The sequence below is a fragment of the Loxodonta africana genome, chromosome 4 (genome assembly GCF_030014295.1).
Source record: "Loxodonta africana isolate mLoxAfr1 chromosome 4, mLoxAfr1.hap2, whole genome shotgun sequence".
In the NCBI taxonomy this organism is placed as follows: Eukaryota; Metazoa; Chordata; class Mammalia; order Proboscidea; family Elephantidae; genus Loxodonta; species Loxodonta africana.
The window spans coordinates 163,010,852-163,028,396 of record NC_087345.1 but is presented as its reverse complement, the minus strand read 5'-3'; the positions used below and the strand labels follow the sequence as shown (position 1 = coordinate 163,028,396).

Below are 17,545 nucleotides of genomic sequence, written 5' to 3'. Positions count from 1 at the left end.
CCTTCAGTTAGCATACCAATAACATCAGACAATAATCCAAGCGTAGAACACAGGACACATCAACTAGTTATCAATCCAGATAGGGAAGTTGAGAAAACAAGTCAAAGCGAAAACACTGAAAATAGGGAACCAGAGATGTCAATATGCAAACAATGACAATGTCAAAACAAAAAAGAGGGAAAAAACAGTGTAGTCATAGAACTTTCATATGGAGAGGAAGTTAAGGCGATATAAAGAAATAAAAGATAGGTTTAAACTTAGAAAAATATAGGTAAATTTTAAGGTAACCACAAAAGAAGATAACAAGCCTATCAATCAAAAGAAAAACAAAGACTCAGCAAACACAAAATCAACAATAAAAAAGATGAAAAGAAAATACATAAAGAAAAACTACAAAACACAGCAAATTAAGTGGAACAAAGAAAATGTCAATATCAACACCACACCAAAAAAAAAAAAAAATCAATAGAGAAAAGGCATTTGACAAAGTCCAACACCAATCCCTGATAAAAACTCTCAATAAAATAGGTACAGAAGGGAAATTCCTCAACATAATAAAGGACATCTATACAAAACCAACAGCCAACATCATTATTAATGGAGAGAGGCTGAAAACATTCCCCTTGGGAACAGGAACAAGACAATAGTGTCCTTTATCACCACTCCTATTTAGCATTGTGCTGGAAGTCCTAGCTAGAACAATTAGGCAAGAAAAAGAAATAAAGAGCATCCAAATTGGTAATAAAGAAGTAAAACTGTCACTATTTATGGGTGATATGATACTATACACGGGAAATCCAAAAGACTCCACGAGAAAACTACTGGAACTAACAGAAAGATTCAGCAGAGTGGCAGGATATGAGAAAAACACACAAAAATCAGTTGGATTCCTATATACCAATAAACAGAAAAATGAAAAGAAAATCAGAAAAACAATACCATTTAAAAGAGCCCCCCCCCAATAAAACACTTAAGAATAGATCTAACCAGAGATGTAAAAGACCTACATTTAAAAAAACAAAAAACCTACTACTGCAGGAAACCAAAAGAGATATGCATAAATGGAAAAACATACCATGCTAATGACAGTAGACTCAACATCGTGAAAATGACAATTCTACCCAAAGCGATTTATAAATACAATGCAATATAGATACAAACACCAAAAAAATTCTTTAAAGAGATGGAAAAACTAATCATTAACTTTAATTTGAAAGGAAAGAAGCCCCGGATAAGTAAAGCATTATTGAAGACGAATAAAGTACGAGGATTCGCACAACCTGACCTCAGAATCCACTATACAGCTACAGTAGTCAGAACAGCCTGGTAATGGTACAACAACAGATACATTGACCAACAGAATAGAATTGAGAACTCAGATGTAAATCCATTCACCTACGGTCACCTGATCTTTGACAACGGCCTAAAGTCCAAAATTGAGGAAAAGTTAGTCTTTTTAACAAATGATGCTGGCAAAACTAGATGTCCATCTACAAAAGAATGAAAGGGGACCCATACCTCACACCATAAACAAACCTAATTAAAAATGGACCAAAGACCTAAATATAAAGCCAAAAACTATAAAGATCATACAAGAAAAAATAGGATCAATGCTAGAGGTCATAATACATGGCATTAACATGATACAGACCATAACTACCAACACGCAAACTCTAGAGGATAAGATAGATAACTGTGATCTTCTAAAAATTAAACACTCATGCTCATCAGAAGACTTCACCAAAAGAGGAAAAAGAAAACGCACAGTTTAGGAAAAAATTTTGGCTATGACAAATCCGACAAAGGTGTAATCTCTAAAATCTACAGGAAAATTCAACACCTCTACAACAAAATGACAAATAATCCAATTAAAAAATGGACAAAGGAAATGAAGAGGAACTTCACCAAAGAAGACATTCAAGAGGCTAATGCACACATGAGGAAATGCTCACAATCACTAGCCATTAAAAAAAAAAAAAAGCCATTAGAGAAATGCAAATCACAACCACAATGAGATACCATCTCACCCCAGCATTACTGGCAAGAATCATAAAAAGAGAAAATAACAAATGTTGGAGAGGCTGCGGGAAGGCTGAAACTCTTACGCATTGCTGGTGGGAATGCAAAATGATACAATCATTTAGGAAAATGATATGGCGTTTCCTTAGAGACCTAGAAATAGAAATACCATATGAACCAGCAATCTCACTCCTAGGAATACATCCTAGGGAAATAAGAGCTGTCACACGAATAGACATATGCACACCCATGTTCACTGCAGCATTGTTCACAATACCAAAAGGATGGAAACAACACAGATGCCCATCAACAGACAAATGGATAAACAAACTGTAGTACATACACACAATGGAGTACTACGCAACGATAAAGTACAGTGATGACTCTGTGAAGCATCTCACAACATGGATGAATCTGGAGGTCATCATGCTGAGTGAAGTAAGTCAAACAAAAAGGACAAATATTGTATGAGACCACTGCTATAACAACTCATGAAAAGGTTTACACAAAAAAAAGAAAACAATCTTTGATATTACAGTGGAGTGGAGGGATGGGGATGGAAAAACACTGAATAGGCAATAGATAAGTGGTAACTTTGGTGAAGGGTAAGATGGTATACAATACTGCAGAAGCCAGCACAACTCGTACAAGGCAAGGTATGTAAGCTCCACAGACACATCCAAACTCCCTGAGGGACCAAATTGCTGGCCTGAGGGGTGCGGAGACCATGGTCTTGGGGAACATCTAGCTAAATTGGCACAACATAGTTTATCAAGAAAATGTTCTACATTCTACTTTCGGTGAGTAGTGTCTGGGGTCTTAAAAGCTTTTTATCCGCCATCTAAGACATTCCACTGGTCTCGCCCCTTTGGGAGCAAAGGAGAATGAAGAAAACTAAAGACACAAGGGAAAGATGAGTCCAAAGGACTAGAGGACCACAACTACCACAGCCTCCACCAGACTGAGTCCAGTATAACTAGATGGTGCCCAGCTACCATCACTGACTGCTCTGACAGGTATCACAATAGAGGGCCCAGGACAGAGCTGGAGATAAATATAGAACAAAATTCTAACTCACAAAAAAGGCCAGACTTACTGGCCTGACAGAGACTGGAGAAACTTCGACAGTATGGCCCCAGACACCCTTCTTTCTCAGTAATAATGTCATGCCTGAGGTTAACCCTTCAGCCAAAGATTAGGCAGGCCCATAAAACAAAATGAGAACTAAGGGGGCACATCAGCCTAAGGGCAAGGACTAGAAGGCAGAAGGGGACAGGAAAGCTGGTAATAGGGAACCTAAGGTCAAAAAGGGAGAATGTCGTGGGCTGGCTAACCAATGTCATAAAACAATATGTGTACTAACTCTTTAATGAGAGACTAGTTTGTTATGTAAACCTTCATCTAAAGTACAATAAAAATAATAATAATAAATACATAAAAATAACAGCAGTAAAAAACTCACCTATCAATAATTACACTGACTGGAAATGGACAATATGCACCAATAAGGAGACGAGTGGCAGAATGGACTAAAAAAAAACACAATCCATCTATATGCTACCTACAAGAGACACACTTCAGACTCAAACACAGAAACAAACTACAACGCAAAGGATGGGAAAAATATATATCAAGCAAACAAAAACAAAAAAATAGTGCGAGTGGCAATATGGATCTCTGACATAATAGACTTTAAAGTCTACCACAAAGGATAAGGAAAGACACAAAACTGATAAAGGGTCAATATACCAGGCGGACATAATCATAATAAATATATACACACCCCAACGACAGGGCCCCAAAATACATAAATTCTAACAGCACTGAGAAGAAAAATGAGACACGTCCACAATAATAGTAGAAGACTTCAACATTCAGTGAGGGACAGCACATATTGAAAGAAACTCAATAAAGACATGGGAGATCTAAATGCTTCAATCAATCAACTTGACCTCATAGACGTATACAGAACAACCCTTAACAGAATCCAAAACACTGAAATATTACAAAGCATCTTTTCTGACCATAATGCCATAAAAGTAGAAATCAGTAACAGAAACAGCAAGGAAAAAAAAACAAATAGTTAGAAACTGAACAACACCTTGCTTAAAAACTACTGGGTCAGAGAAGACATCAAAGAGGCAATAAAGAAATTCATAGAATCAAATGAGAATGCAAACACATCTCACTAGAATATTTTGGGATACAGCAAAAGCAGTGCTTAGCGGTTAATTTATAGCAATAAATGCACACATCCAAAAAGAAGAAAGGGCCAAAGTCAAAACATTAACCCTACAACATGAACAAATAGAAAGAGTGCAGCAAAAGAAGGCCTCAGGCACCAGAAGAAAGAAAAAAATAAAGACCAGAGTGAAAATAAATGGAATAAAGAGAAAAACAACTGAAAGAGCCAACGAGACCAAAAGTTGGTTATTTGAAAAGATCAACAAAATCGACAAATCACTGGCCAAACTGACAAAAGAAAAACAGAATATAAAGCAAATAACCTGAATAAGAAACGAGATGGGCGATATCACAACAGACCCAACTGAACCAAAAATGATAACAGAATGCTATGAAAAATTATACTCCAACATATTTGAAAACCAAGAGGAAATGGAAAGATTTCTAGAAACATACTACCTACCTAAACTAACACCAACCAAGGTAGAAAAACTAAATAAATCCAGAATAAAAGATTGAAGAGGTAACTAAAAACCCCCCCTTCTCCCCCCTGCCAAAAAAAAGCCCTGGCCTGGATGGCTTCACTGTAGAACTCTACCAAACTTTCAGAGAAGAGTTAACACCAGTAATAGTAAATGTATTTCAGAGCTTATAAAGGAAGGAATACTCGTGAACTCACTCTATGAACCCTGCATAATAACCCTGATACCAAAGCCACGTAAAGACACCACAAAAAAAAAAAAGAAAAAAGAAAATTACCAACTAATATCCCTCATGAACACAGACACAGAAATCCTCAGCAAAATTCTAGCCAATAGAACTCAACAGCCTATCAACAAAATGTAAACCCTGGTGGCGCAGTGGTTAAGTACTACGGCTAGCTAACCAAGAGTTCAAATCCGCCAAGCGCTCCTTGGAAACTCTATGGGGCAGTTCTACTCTGTCCTTCCTATAGGGTCACTATGAGTTGGAATAGACTTGACAGCAGTGGGTTTGGTTTGGTTTGGGTTATCAACAAAATAATTCATCATGACCAAGTGGGATTCATACCAGGCATGCCGGGATGGTTTAACATTAGAAAAACAATCGATGTAATCCATCACATAAATAAGACAAAAGAACCACATGATCTTAGCAATGGATGCAGAAAAGGCATCTGACAAAGTCCAATGCCCATTCATGACAAGAACTCTCAGCAAAATAGGAATAGAAGGGAAATTCCTCAACTAAGGACATTTATACAAAGCCAACAGCCAACAATCATTCTAAATGGAGAGAGACTGAAATCATTCCCCCTGAGAATGGGAATCAGACAAGGATAACCTTTATTACCACTCTTATAATATTGTGCTGGAGATTCTAGCCAGAGCAATAAGGCAAGAAAAGGAAATGAAGAGCATCCAAAATGGTAAGAAAGAAGTAAAATATCCGTATTTTCAGATCATATGACCTTGCACACAGAAAACCAAAAAAATCCACAAGAAAACTACTAGAACTAATAGGAGATTTCAGTAAAGTATCAGGGTACAAGATAAACATACAAAAATCAGTTGGACTCCTCTACATTAACATAGAGAACTTCAAAAAGGAAATCACCAAATCAACACCATTTACAACAGCCCCCAAGAAGATAAAGTAGTTAGGAATAAATCTAACCAGAGACGTAAAAGACCTATACATAGAAAATTACAAAACAGTACTGCAAGAAACCAAAAGAGACCTACGTAAGTAGAGAAACGTACCATGCTCATGGACAGGAAGACTCAACATTGTGAAAATGTCGATTCTACTGAAAGGGATCTATAGATACAATGCAATCTTGATCCAAATTCCAATGGTATTTTTTAATGAAATAGAAAAAGAAATTATCAACTTCATATGGAAAGGAAAAAAGCCCTGGATATGTGAAACATTACTGAAGAACAACAAGGTAAGAGGCCTCACACTACCGAATTTTAGAACCTCATATACCACCATGGTAGTCAAAACACCCTGGTAGTGGCACAACAGCAGACACATAGACCAATGGAACAAAACTGAAAACCCAGATATAAATCCATTCACCCATGAGCAGCTGATATTTTACAACGGCCCCAAGTCCACTGAGTGGGTAAAAGACAGTTTCTTTAGCAAATGGTGCTGACATAACTGCATATCCATCTGTAAAAAAAAAAAAAAAAAAAATGAAACAGGACTCATACTTCACAGCATACACAAAAACTAACTCAAAATGGATCAAAGACCTAAATATAAAATCTAAAACAATAAAAATCATGGAAGAAAAAATAGAGATGACACTAGGGGTGCTAACACATGGCATAAACAGCATAGAAACCATAACTAACGATGCAAAAGCACCAGAAGACAAACTAGATAACTGGAAGCTCCTAAAAATCAAACACTTATGCTCATCCAAAGACTTCACCAAAAGAGCAAAAAGAGAATCTACAGACTGGGAAAAAGTTTTTTGCTACAGCATATCTGAAAATCGTCTAATCTGTAAAATCAACAACAAAAAGACAATCCAATTTAAAAATGGACGAAAACACGAACAGACACTTCATCAAAGACAACATTCAGGAGGCTAATAGATACATGCGAAAATGCTCACGATCATTAGCCATTAGAGAAATGCAAATCAAAATGACAATGAGATACCATCTTACCCCAACAAGGAAGGCAATAATTGAAAAAAACACAAAATAACAAATGTTGAAGAGGTTATTGAGATACTGGAACTCTTATGTACCACTCATGGGAATGTAAAATGATACAACCACTTTGGAAAATAATATTGCGCTTCCTTAAGGAGCTAGAAATAGAACTACCATATGATCCAGCAATCCCACTCCTTGGAATATACCCAAGAGAAATAAGAGCTGTCACACGAATAGACATACACACCCATGTTCACTGTAGCACTATTCACAATGGCAAAAAAGATGGAAACAACCGAAATGCCCATCAACAGACGAAGGGATAAACAAATTACAATACAGACACACAATGGAATACTGTGCAATGATGGAAAACAATGATGAATCTGCAAAACATACAACACGGATAAATCTGGAGGGCATTATGCTGAGTGAACTTAGTCAGTCACAAAAGGACAGATATTTTATGAGACCATTATTACAAGAACTCAAGAAAAGGTTTACACAAAGAAAAAAGCATTCTTTGATGGTTGCCAGGGTGGGGAGGGAGGGGGAATAGAAATCACTAACTAGATAGTAAACAAAGATCAACTTTGGTGGAAGAAGGCCAACACACAATATAGGGGAAGTCAGCACAACTGGACCAAAGCAAAAGCTAAGAAGTTTTCTGAACACATCCAGTTTGAGGACAGAGTAGCTGGGGCTGGGGCCTGGGGATGAGTTTCTGGTGACATCTAGGTCAACTGGCATAACAAACTTTATGAGGAATATGTTCTACATTCCACTTTGGTGAGTGGTGTCTGGGGTCTTAAAAACTTGGGAGCAGCTATCTAAGATACATCAGTTGGTTCCATCCTACTTGGAGCAAAGGCGAATGAAAAAATCCAAAGACAGAAGGAAAACATTAGCCTAAACGACTAAAGGACCACATGAACAAAAGACTCCACCAGCCTGAGACCAGAAGAAGTAAATGGTGCCTGGCTACCACCAATGACCACCTTGAAAGAGAACACAACACAGAGTCCTGGACAGAGCAAGAGAAAAATGTAGAACACAACTCAAATTCACGTCAAAAAACAAGACTCAATGGTCTTATAGAGGCTGGAGGTACCCTTGAAACTACGGCCCCTCAACGCCCTGTTAACCCAGAGCCAAAACCATTTCCAAAACCCACTCTTTAGACGAAGATTAGACAGGATTATAAAAAAAAAAAAAAATACACGTGAAGAATGTGCTTCTTAGTTCAATTAAATACATAAGACTAAATGGGCAGCTCCTGTCCAAAAGCAGGATGAGAAGGCAAGAAGGGACAGGAACTGGTCGAATGGACACAGGGAACCGCGGGTGGAAAAGTTGAATGTGCTGTCATGTTGTAGGCTTTACAAGTAATGTCACAAAACAATACGTGTATAAATTTTTGTATGAGAAATTAACTTGAGCTGTAAACTTTTACCTAAAGCACAATACACTAAAAAATAAAAATAAATAAACCCCCATTTATAACAAAAAAAGAAAGAAATACAATAGAAGTTGGACTTGTTCAAGTAAGAAATCTAAAAATACACATTGGATAAATCAGAGTGAAAAAAGTAAATGGATAGGAAAGGAGAAGGCAGGCTTGGCCAATCCAAAGAAAGAGGCTAGGCTTGGGAGGCACTAGGAGAAAAAGGAGGTCTGCCACTAAGTACATGATGTTAAGAGTGTCAAGGGAACTGACAGATTATTTAGTTCAACACCATGTTTTACACAGGATAGTGAAATGTGTATGCAGGCACAGTGTTACCTTGAAAAGACGTTATATGTGGACTACGCCCCAGGAAAACACAATCAAGATGGCATACCTGAAAAATAGTGGCTTTTCTTTCCAATGGAAGGCATCCTCTGGTATTGGGAGTCAGTATAGAACTAATCAAGGTTCCTGAATTAATATAACTTAATGTGGGCCAGCACCCGCACTTAAACCATGCTCCTCCCATTGAGGGGCAGAGTGAAGGAGAGATGATTAAAACTGAGGATGGCTCAGGACTCAGGACCCCAGGGAGAAACAGAGAAGGTAAAAGGGAGAAATACAGTGGTTGGAGTGGAAATAGAATAAGAAGCCATTAACTCCCTCTGGGCTCTTCGAGTTACAAGCCCAGAGGTCTTCTATTGAGTCTTAAGAGAAGCTTCCTGCTTTATTCATTTCTCTGTACCCATCCCTCTTCATATCACAAATAAATTGCTGGCACAAAAGAAAAAAAAAGATAATGGAGATATAAAAAGAGAACCATTATCTCTGGGAAAGGAAAAGGGAAGTACGAAAATGGGATATGGAGGTATAGTTTTATACATAACAAACATGGAAAACAAAGCAAAGATACAATAAACAAAATTCATGACAGCAGTTAATCAACCTTTGGAGAATGCACCAGGGAAGAGCATGCATGAAATCCAACAGTGCCTGTAATATTCTATTACCTAAACTGGTGGTAGGTTTTTAAGCATTCATTTTATTAGTGTCTATATATAACTTATTCATATTGGTTTTTATGTATCAAATATTTCATAATAAAAATTACAAAAAAGATCTGAAGAAATATGGTTAAAACATTAACAACTGTTAAATCTGTAATGAATTAATGATATTTATACTAGTCTTTAAAATATTTCTTAACTTAACACAAAAGAAAAATAGGAGACTATTGTAATGAAATGCAAAATGCCATGAAAAAGAGTGGCCAATCATTTCTCTACACCAAAATCAATTAAGACAAAAATCTAATTGTCTCCTGGAATTGGTAACTAGAAGGTCACTAGTAACATAAGGGAGAAAAGTTAACCCAAATAAGGTGCTAAAGCCAAAATTATTCAATATATGTGTCTAAAAAAACCTAAACCTGAAAGTAATTTCTCTTTGCAACAGGCAGTTAGAATAATGGTAAGGATATGTGGTAAACACAATAAGGCCCCTCTCCCGCAAAAAAAGATGTCCGCACCCTAATGGCTGGAACCTGTGAATATGTTATCTTACACAGCAAAAGGGGTTTTACAGATGCGATTAAGTTAAGAGGCTTTAAATGGGAAGGTTATTCACTATTACTCTGGTGGGCTCAGTCTAATCATCAGTCTTCCTGAACATTGAACTTTCCTAGCTGTGGTCAGAGAACCAGAGAAGATGGCAGCATGCAAAGGGATGGGCTTGACATTGCTAGCTTTAAAGACTTAATAGAGGCCAAAAGTCAATGGAAGCAGGGAGGCCACTAAAAGCTGGAAAAAGCAAGGAAACGGATTATCCTTTAGAGTCATTAGGGAAAAAAAAAAGAAGCCTGCTGACTGATACCTTGATCTTAGCATAATGAGACCCATAACCTACAGAATTGTAAGATAATAAATTTGTATTGTTCTAAGCCACTGAGATTGTGGTAATTTGTATGGCAACCATAGAAAACTAATACAGGCAAATAATAAACCCGCTGCCATCAAGTCAATTCTGACTCAAGTAGAACTGCCCCCACTGGGTTTGCAAGGAGCGGCTGGTGGATTCTAGCTGCAGACTTTTTGGTTAGCAGCCAAGCTCTTAACTACTGTGCCACCAAGGCACCAAGCAAATAATAAGAAATATAAATTCTTCTTTTTCCTTTCTTTCCCCACTGATGAGTTTCAACCTCCCTTTTTTATTGCTAATGTTCAATATTATAAAGATAAATTTAAAGCTAATAATTAAACAATCAGAAAGTAACAATTGTTGGCAAGGCTGTGGGGAGACTGAAAATCTTATACACTGCTGGTGGGAATGTAAAATGGTACAACCACTACGGAAAATGGTATGGTGTTTCCTCAAAAAGCCAGAAATTGAAATACCATATGATCCAGCACTCCCCCTCCTAGGTATATACTCTAAAGAAATATAAGCCATGACACAAATAGGCATATGCACACCCATGTTCACTGGTGCATTCTTCACAACTGTAAAAAGATGGAAACAACCCAAGTGCCCATCAACAGATGAACGGATTAACAAACTGTGGTACATACACACAATGGAATACTACAAAAAAATTCAAGAATAATGACAAAATTATGAACCAACTCACGACATGGATGGATCTGGAGGACATTAAGCTGAGTGAAATACATCAATCACAAAAGGACAGATATTGTATGAGACCACTATTATAAACCAACAACAAAAGGTTCACACACAAAAAAACATATTAAAAAAAAAAAAAAAACACGTATATATGGAAAAAAAAAAATTCTTTGATGGTTACCAGGGATGAGAGGGGGAGAGAGGGGAAATTACCAAATAGCTAGAACACATGTGTTAATATTGGTGAAGGGAAAGGCAATACATAATATGGGAGAAATTGAAGCTGAGAACTAATAGGTTCTTGCCCAGCAGATTAGCAAACTGAAGTCAGCCAGACTCGGGGTTGGAAGAACAGAAAGATTTATTCACAGTTTGCAAACTGGGAGGCAGGCAGGGTCTCAGGGACTAAGGCTGCCAGCTCCCTGAACTAAGGAAGATCTGCTCATTATATAGGGAGTGACATACATGTTCAAGAACAGTGAAGGGAGGATCTTCAGTCCTGCAATGCGTGCATAGTCCACATGACTTTTGTGAATGAGTTCTTGCGCATGGCTCTGAAAATACTGCACACAGCCCTAAAAAAATGGCAACGGCTTGCTACTGCGACCACAGGAAGGTCACATACCAGGTAAATTTGGAGTTGGTGTGCCTGCGCCTCAGCCTCCTGCCAGGAGAAGAGATGAAACCCAGTGAATCAACCAATCATAGTGAAGTGTTGTAAAAGCTGTAACAAAAATGTATCAAGAGTAGGCTTTTCTGAAAAACAAGTATTACAGATGGTAGATAACCTTCTGCCAGCTTCAAAATCAGCACAACATGACCAAAGCAAGAGAGGGCAGTGAGGGAAACACAAGAGTAAAGAGCAAGTACAGAAACTACTATATTAACAAATAATAGTTTACAAATGGATATATAGGTCGGCACTTTTTGGGTGGTTATATAGGTAGATAGATATGACAAGAGGTGTGTGAGGGTGTAAGGGCACACTCACCATCAGATACAGGTTTGGTGGTGGATATTTCTACATACATGACTGTAGGTGCTCCTTATACATTAATATAGACAATACAGCGCACTAGGGCCACAGTCAGGAAAACCTCTTAGACATAACCAAACACCTGGCAAGGTTAAGGCAAAGGACTATCAGCTCGGGAGACATCAGTAGTGTCTGGGGTTTTAAATGCTTGCGAGCGGCCATCTAAGATAAAACTACTAGTCTCATTCCATCTGCAACAAAGGAGAATGAAGAAAACTGAAGACTCAAGGAAGCAATTAGTTCAGAGGACTAATGAACTACATGAACCACAGCCTATACGACCCAGAAACCAAAAGAACTAGATGGCGCCTGGCTACCATTACCGACTGCACTGACTGGAATCACAAAGGAGGGTCTTGGACAGAGCAGGAGAAAAATGTAGAACACAAAATCAAATTCACAAAAAAGGCCAGACTTAGTGGTCTGACGGACTGGAGGAGCCCCAAAGGCAGTGGCCCTAAACACCCTTCTAACCCGGAATTGATGCCACTCCCAGAGGCCATCTTTCAAGCCAAACAACAGACAAGCCCGTAAAACAAACAATAACACCCAAAAGGAACATGGTCCTTAGATCGATCAATTATACAAGATCAAAAGGGCAATATTTGCCCCAAAGCAAAGATATGCAGGCAGTAAAGGGTAGAAAATCAGGATAAAAGGGAACAGGGAACTCAGGGCGAAAATGGGGAGAGTGCTGACACACTGTGGGGAATGAAACCAAGGCCATGTAACACTTTATGCACAAACTATTGAATGGGAATCTAATTTGCTCTGTAAACTTCCACCTTCTGCACAATTTAAAGGAAGACATAAAAATATGGATTTTTTCCAATCACAACCAGGAGAAACTCTCTAGTCTCCCTCACTCCCCCATAGTCTCAATATTACTACTTCACTAGGTATCAATCCTACACTTGTCTTATAATTAAAAATAATCAGGCCCCTACTTATTTCTTTATGTTCAGAGTTGACTCGATGGCAACAGGTATGTTATGTGATCATGAAAACCCAAGAATTTGACTACACTATTAGAGAGTGCTCTCTCATAACACTCTTATAAAACCCAAAATTTTAAAGAAAAACTGTGTTTGTTATTAATCCTATAACATTCACCTACAGAGAATCATGACTATTACCCCCAAATTAATACATCCCAGTACTTTGTCACTTAATAATGGTATCAAAGGATTTATGTGGCAGTTCATTCACAATTGCTCCTCATGATGTCTGCTTTCTTTTTATCCCATGTATACTTTCAGAAACTTTGAGTCTCCAAATTCTAATATTCTAAGAATTAAAGAGCAAGTCTAAATTCATCTAAGCGAACTGGCTGCACAGTGGTTAAGTGTTCAGCTGCTAATCAAAAGGTCCACCAACCGTTCCTTGGAAACCCTGTAGGGCAGTTCTACTCCGACCTATAGGGTTGCTATCAGTCAAAATTGACTCAACGGCAACGGGTCAAACTGAAAAAGATGACAAACACTTCAACTTTTATACTTCCAGAATGGTTGCATATTTAGTTTATTCTCAAGAACATTTCCAATCTCTTTTTCCTCTAGATACCTCACGTTCAATATCTGGAATATTCATTATCTCAGCCTCTGTGGTTACATGTTGCACAGGAAAGCAAGAGTTATAAATAAATCATTTTAAATACATATCCATTAATAAAACGATCACTTACAAAATGGTTTTCCCACCCCAACCACACATACCCTCATATCAACACTAGTGTGGATGTCTGCATCATGCCATTAGTCTCTCACTGGCTGTTGATATTATAAACATCTGATGATACAATCCAAGCACGAGGGAAAAGGACTGCAAATTAAATTGCATTGGCAAAATATGCAAGATTTCCTAAAGTTAATGAAAAGGTGTTGGAAACCACTTGAAGAGTCTTGAGCAAATAAGAGTTAGATCAGTTGATAACTGAAAAAGAAAACCAAAGATGACACTAGATTTGAATGTCAAAAGACTAAGGAAGGTCTTTGGGTAACTGAAGAAACCTTCAAACATTTTTGCAAAAATGACCTTCACTGTAATTATGCTGCAGAAGTGAGAAATGACAACATTTGCCTTATATGCTGATTTCAGAGCCTAAACATGCAGAAGATGCAACTCCACTGTAAAAACCTGGTCCCAAAGTAGACTCAATTTAAAAAGTTAGCTTCCATTTATTTACTAAAGGGGTAAAAAATAAGTAAATTCATACATTAATAAACCAAATGCTTAATAATGAAATTCACAATTTAAGTCATGGTAGAAACAGCATATTTTTGACAGAGGTACCAATTAAATGCACCGCCAAGAGACAGCTCAAAAGAACTAGTAAAACTATCGGCAAAAATAGAGAGAAAAGACTTTCTTGAAGTTAGAACACCACCATTATCATTCTGCCTTTCTACAGACAGACATAAAAGTCAAACTGAGGGACTACTGACCTATCATCTTCCAGCAGGCAATCTACAAAATTTTCACTAACTTGTTGAACAACTGACTCACTGCACTGCTAAATTTCATCTAATCAAAAGAACATGCAGGCTTTCAATTGGGATTCTCTACAAAAGGCAACCTTTGTGATAAATGAACCACCAGAGAAGATTCTATATAACTTACCATTGTGTATTGCATTCAGCAACTCTGAGAAAGCTTTTAAGTAAGGAAAAAAGGACTTGAGGTTAAGATCATTCTCAAACACACAAAAGAAATACATAGGCATAGACTGAATCAATATAATAAAATCTCTTTAAGTCTATCACGTATCAGTGCTTAAATCACCTAAACTGCAAGTTTGGCTCAGTGTATACACAGTATAAATTTCTTAATATTGTATTTCATTTGCCAATACATTATCTAAATTTAGATCGAAATGCTAGACATATTGTCATACTGATGGCAATAATTTCCTTAGTAATAAATAAATATATATGTATTTTAATTACTTTTAAAAAAGAACTTTAGTAGTCTACCTATGTAATGTTTGACTAAAAAGAGTCTGTATAGGATGCAATTCTGCATAGGCAAATTCACCTTAGGTCATACTCAACGATGTTTATCACAAAGAAAAATTTCATTAAATCATCTAACCCTATCAAACATTCTCATTTCCTAGACTGCTGTATAATAAGGTCTCAACATATGTAGAGGTCTAAGCAAGAAAGCTACTTAATACATGATTTTTTTTTTAATTATATGAACATTAAGACTAATGGAAAACAAAATTCTGAAAAAATCAGGGAATAGAAGCCACAATTCTGCCAACAGAAGTACCATAGGCTAATGATAATTAAAATAAGACCACAATTTGACAGTAATACAGATACTGAACACAAGACAAGTAGTATCTTTGTACAAAAAAGAAATCTATTCAATTAAGAACCATCTGCATTTTGAAAAATCTAAATGCAGAGATTCAGAGGTGGCACAATATATTAGAAAAAGCACTACAGTAAGAGTCAAAAAGCCTGGGTTACCAACCCAGTTCGACGACTTACTAGTTGTTGGACAAGCTCCATCATGCCGATACTGCATGGAAATTTCTGTTGGGAGGGAGGAGAAAGGAAATCAGCCAAGAAGTTGCCAGTGTCTTAAGGGAAGAAAAAGAAATAGGCCAGAAAATCAGGAAAACATTCACCTGAATAGTCCAAACAGAATGGCAGAAACAGAAATTATAAGCCAGTAACTGGGACTTGAGGGGCAGGAGAACCAAAGGTAGTGGAATTCTCAGAAATCTAAAGTGTGGAAATGTATGCGTATGTGCACGTGTGCGCAAAGAGTGAGGAAAACACGTTAGGTCTTCAAATGAATCCATGTAACAAGTGTTTAAGAATAAATGGCTCTGCTAATAAAGAGGGAGTATAGTTTTTTATAGTTAGGAAATGTGATAAGCTAATGTGCCTTTATATGATACGTAAGACCCAAACAGTTTAGTAAAAACATCTGAATGCCGTAGTCAATTAGAGATTATAATTTTAGTATAATTATTTAGTTTATGTATGAACAGACATCCATTATGACATATAATAGAATAAAACTCATTAAACTATACCCAGCTCACTATCTTATACCTGTCATTTTTGAGGAAGGTAATGAATAAATAAGACATTATTATGACTTTTTTATCCAGCCCAAATGAAGCAACAAGCAGAGCATGGCCTGAGGCAATAAAATACTGCAAATGACAAAAAGGCTTAGAAAATCGGAGATAAGTTTCTACACTGCATTTCAAGAGAGGAAATAATTGATAAAACCAGGACCAAGGCTGTGACTCAAAGGACCTATCTAGCCTTCTTATCCTGGAAACAACTGGTACTCTCTTCCAAATAACACTGTTGGCAAAAAAATTTTAAGAGGCGTGGGATAGCTAGGAATGACCTGGACATTATCTTAACCAAAAATATGGTCCCTAGGAACCAAATGTACAGAGTCTCCAAGGAAACCGTCACTCACATCTGCCTACATATATACCTCAAAAGCCTCGTCTTATCATGGACCCACTTGGAGTAACCTGAGTTAACAAGAGACACAAAGCAAGGTAGAAAAGTCAGCATTCACTTTCAATTGCTGTAATTTTAAAAAGAATTTTATATTAGATGCTGTTAGATATCAAACATTCGTATCGACTTAGAAGAATTGTCTAGTAACAATGTAGGTTTTGTCCTCTCCAGATGACACTCAAAAATTAGACACGACAGAGAATTTTCCACCTTAATGCCTCATTAACAACTCTAATACAAGTGAGATTATAAAAGGTGGGTGGAGGGGCCCTACTGAAGAGACTGACATGGTATATTGTAAGGAAATGGTACCTTTTTGGAATCATGCTGAAAAAAAACCAAAGGACACTTGTAATAGCAGAAGGATTTTCAATGGGGGGAAAAATGGGAATAATGCTATTCTGGCTTTTGAGCTAAAAACACTTTTAGAGAAAGGCAGCCATGACATAAGGTCAGTAAATCTTCAAATCATCAAAGACCAAAACAAAATCATGGAAGCAAATTCCAAGACATATCTTTGTCCCAGCAGTGTCTAATGTCCTTTACGATTTTTCATTTATAAGCCAATATAATCAATACAGATAAAATAATGTTATCATTAATTATGATCAATAACTGCACCTATTCCTTTGTCTATAATACCTCATTAGTAACTCTACTGTTGAGAGGTTATTGGACTAATCTTTGTGTCTTTATGATTCCTGTATTTGTTTATAGAACCACTCCCTATTTCTAATTATTTTACCAGGCAAAGACTTCTCAATTTCATTTTACCAGCATAAATAACTATGACATTAATAGGGATTTTTTAGTAAACATTCTTTAATAATTATAAGGGTTCAAGTTCCAGTTTCATAAACATATTTTAGTAGAGGCCAGAACAAGCTTTTCTTGAAATGATCTGTTCATATTAACAATTTGTCTCTGTGGAATCTTTAAAACTTTTAAGATTAAAAACACAGAATCATAACCAAAGGAGTACCTTCCCAGAATCTCATTTGTAGCACTTATCACCACTAAAAAATTTCATCACGTAAACACATTTCAAGTATCTTAGAAAGGTATGGCGGTATTATATTAA

General features: G+C 37.0%; 1 protein-coding gene across 20 annotated transcripts in view; it reads right to left on the bottom strand.

Moving 5' to 3' along the window:
* The window catches only part of MLLT10 (MLLT10 histone lysine methyltransferase DOT1L cofactor), a 308,932-nt gene that overhangs the window by 62,484 nt on the left and 228,903 nt on the right, over positions 1 to 17,545 (bottom strand). For 18 of the 20 annotated variants that reach the window (XM_023548872.2, XM_064284905.1, XM_003410556.4 and 15 more), the window contains 2 exons: positions 15,463 to 15,507; positions 14,585 to 14,617 (listed from right to left, as the gene is read on the bottom strand). The exons of 1 other annotated variant lie outside the window; for it this stretch is intronic. In XM_023548872.2, the coding sequence (XP_023404640.1) occupies positions 14,585 to 14,617; positions 15,463 to 15,507 (78 nt within the window). The remainder of the gene's footprint in view (positions 1 to 14,584; positions 14,618 to 15,462; positions 15,508 to 17,545) is intronic. One more of the 20 variants, XM_023548874.2, reaches the window with a different exon arrangement.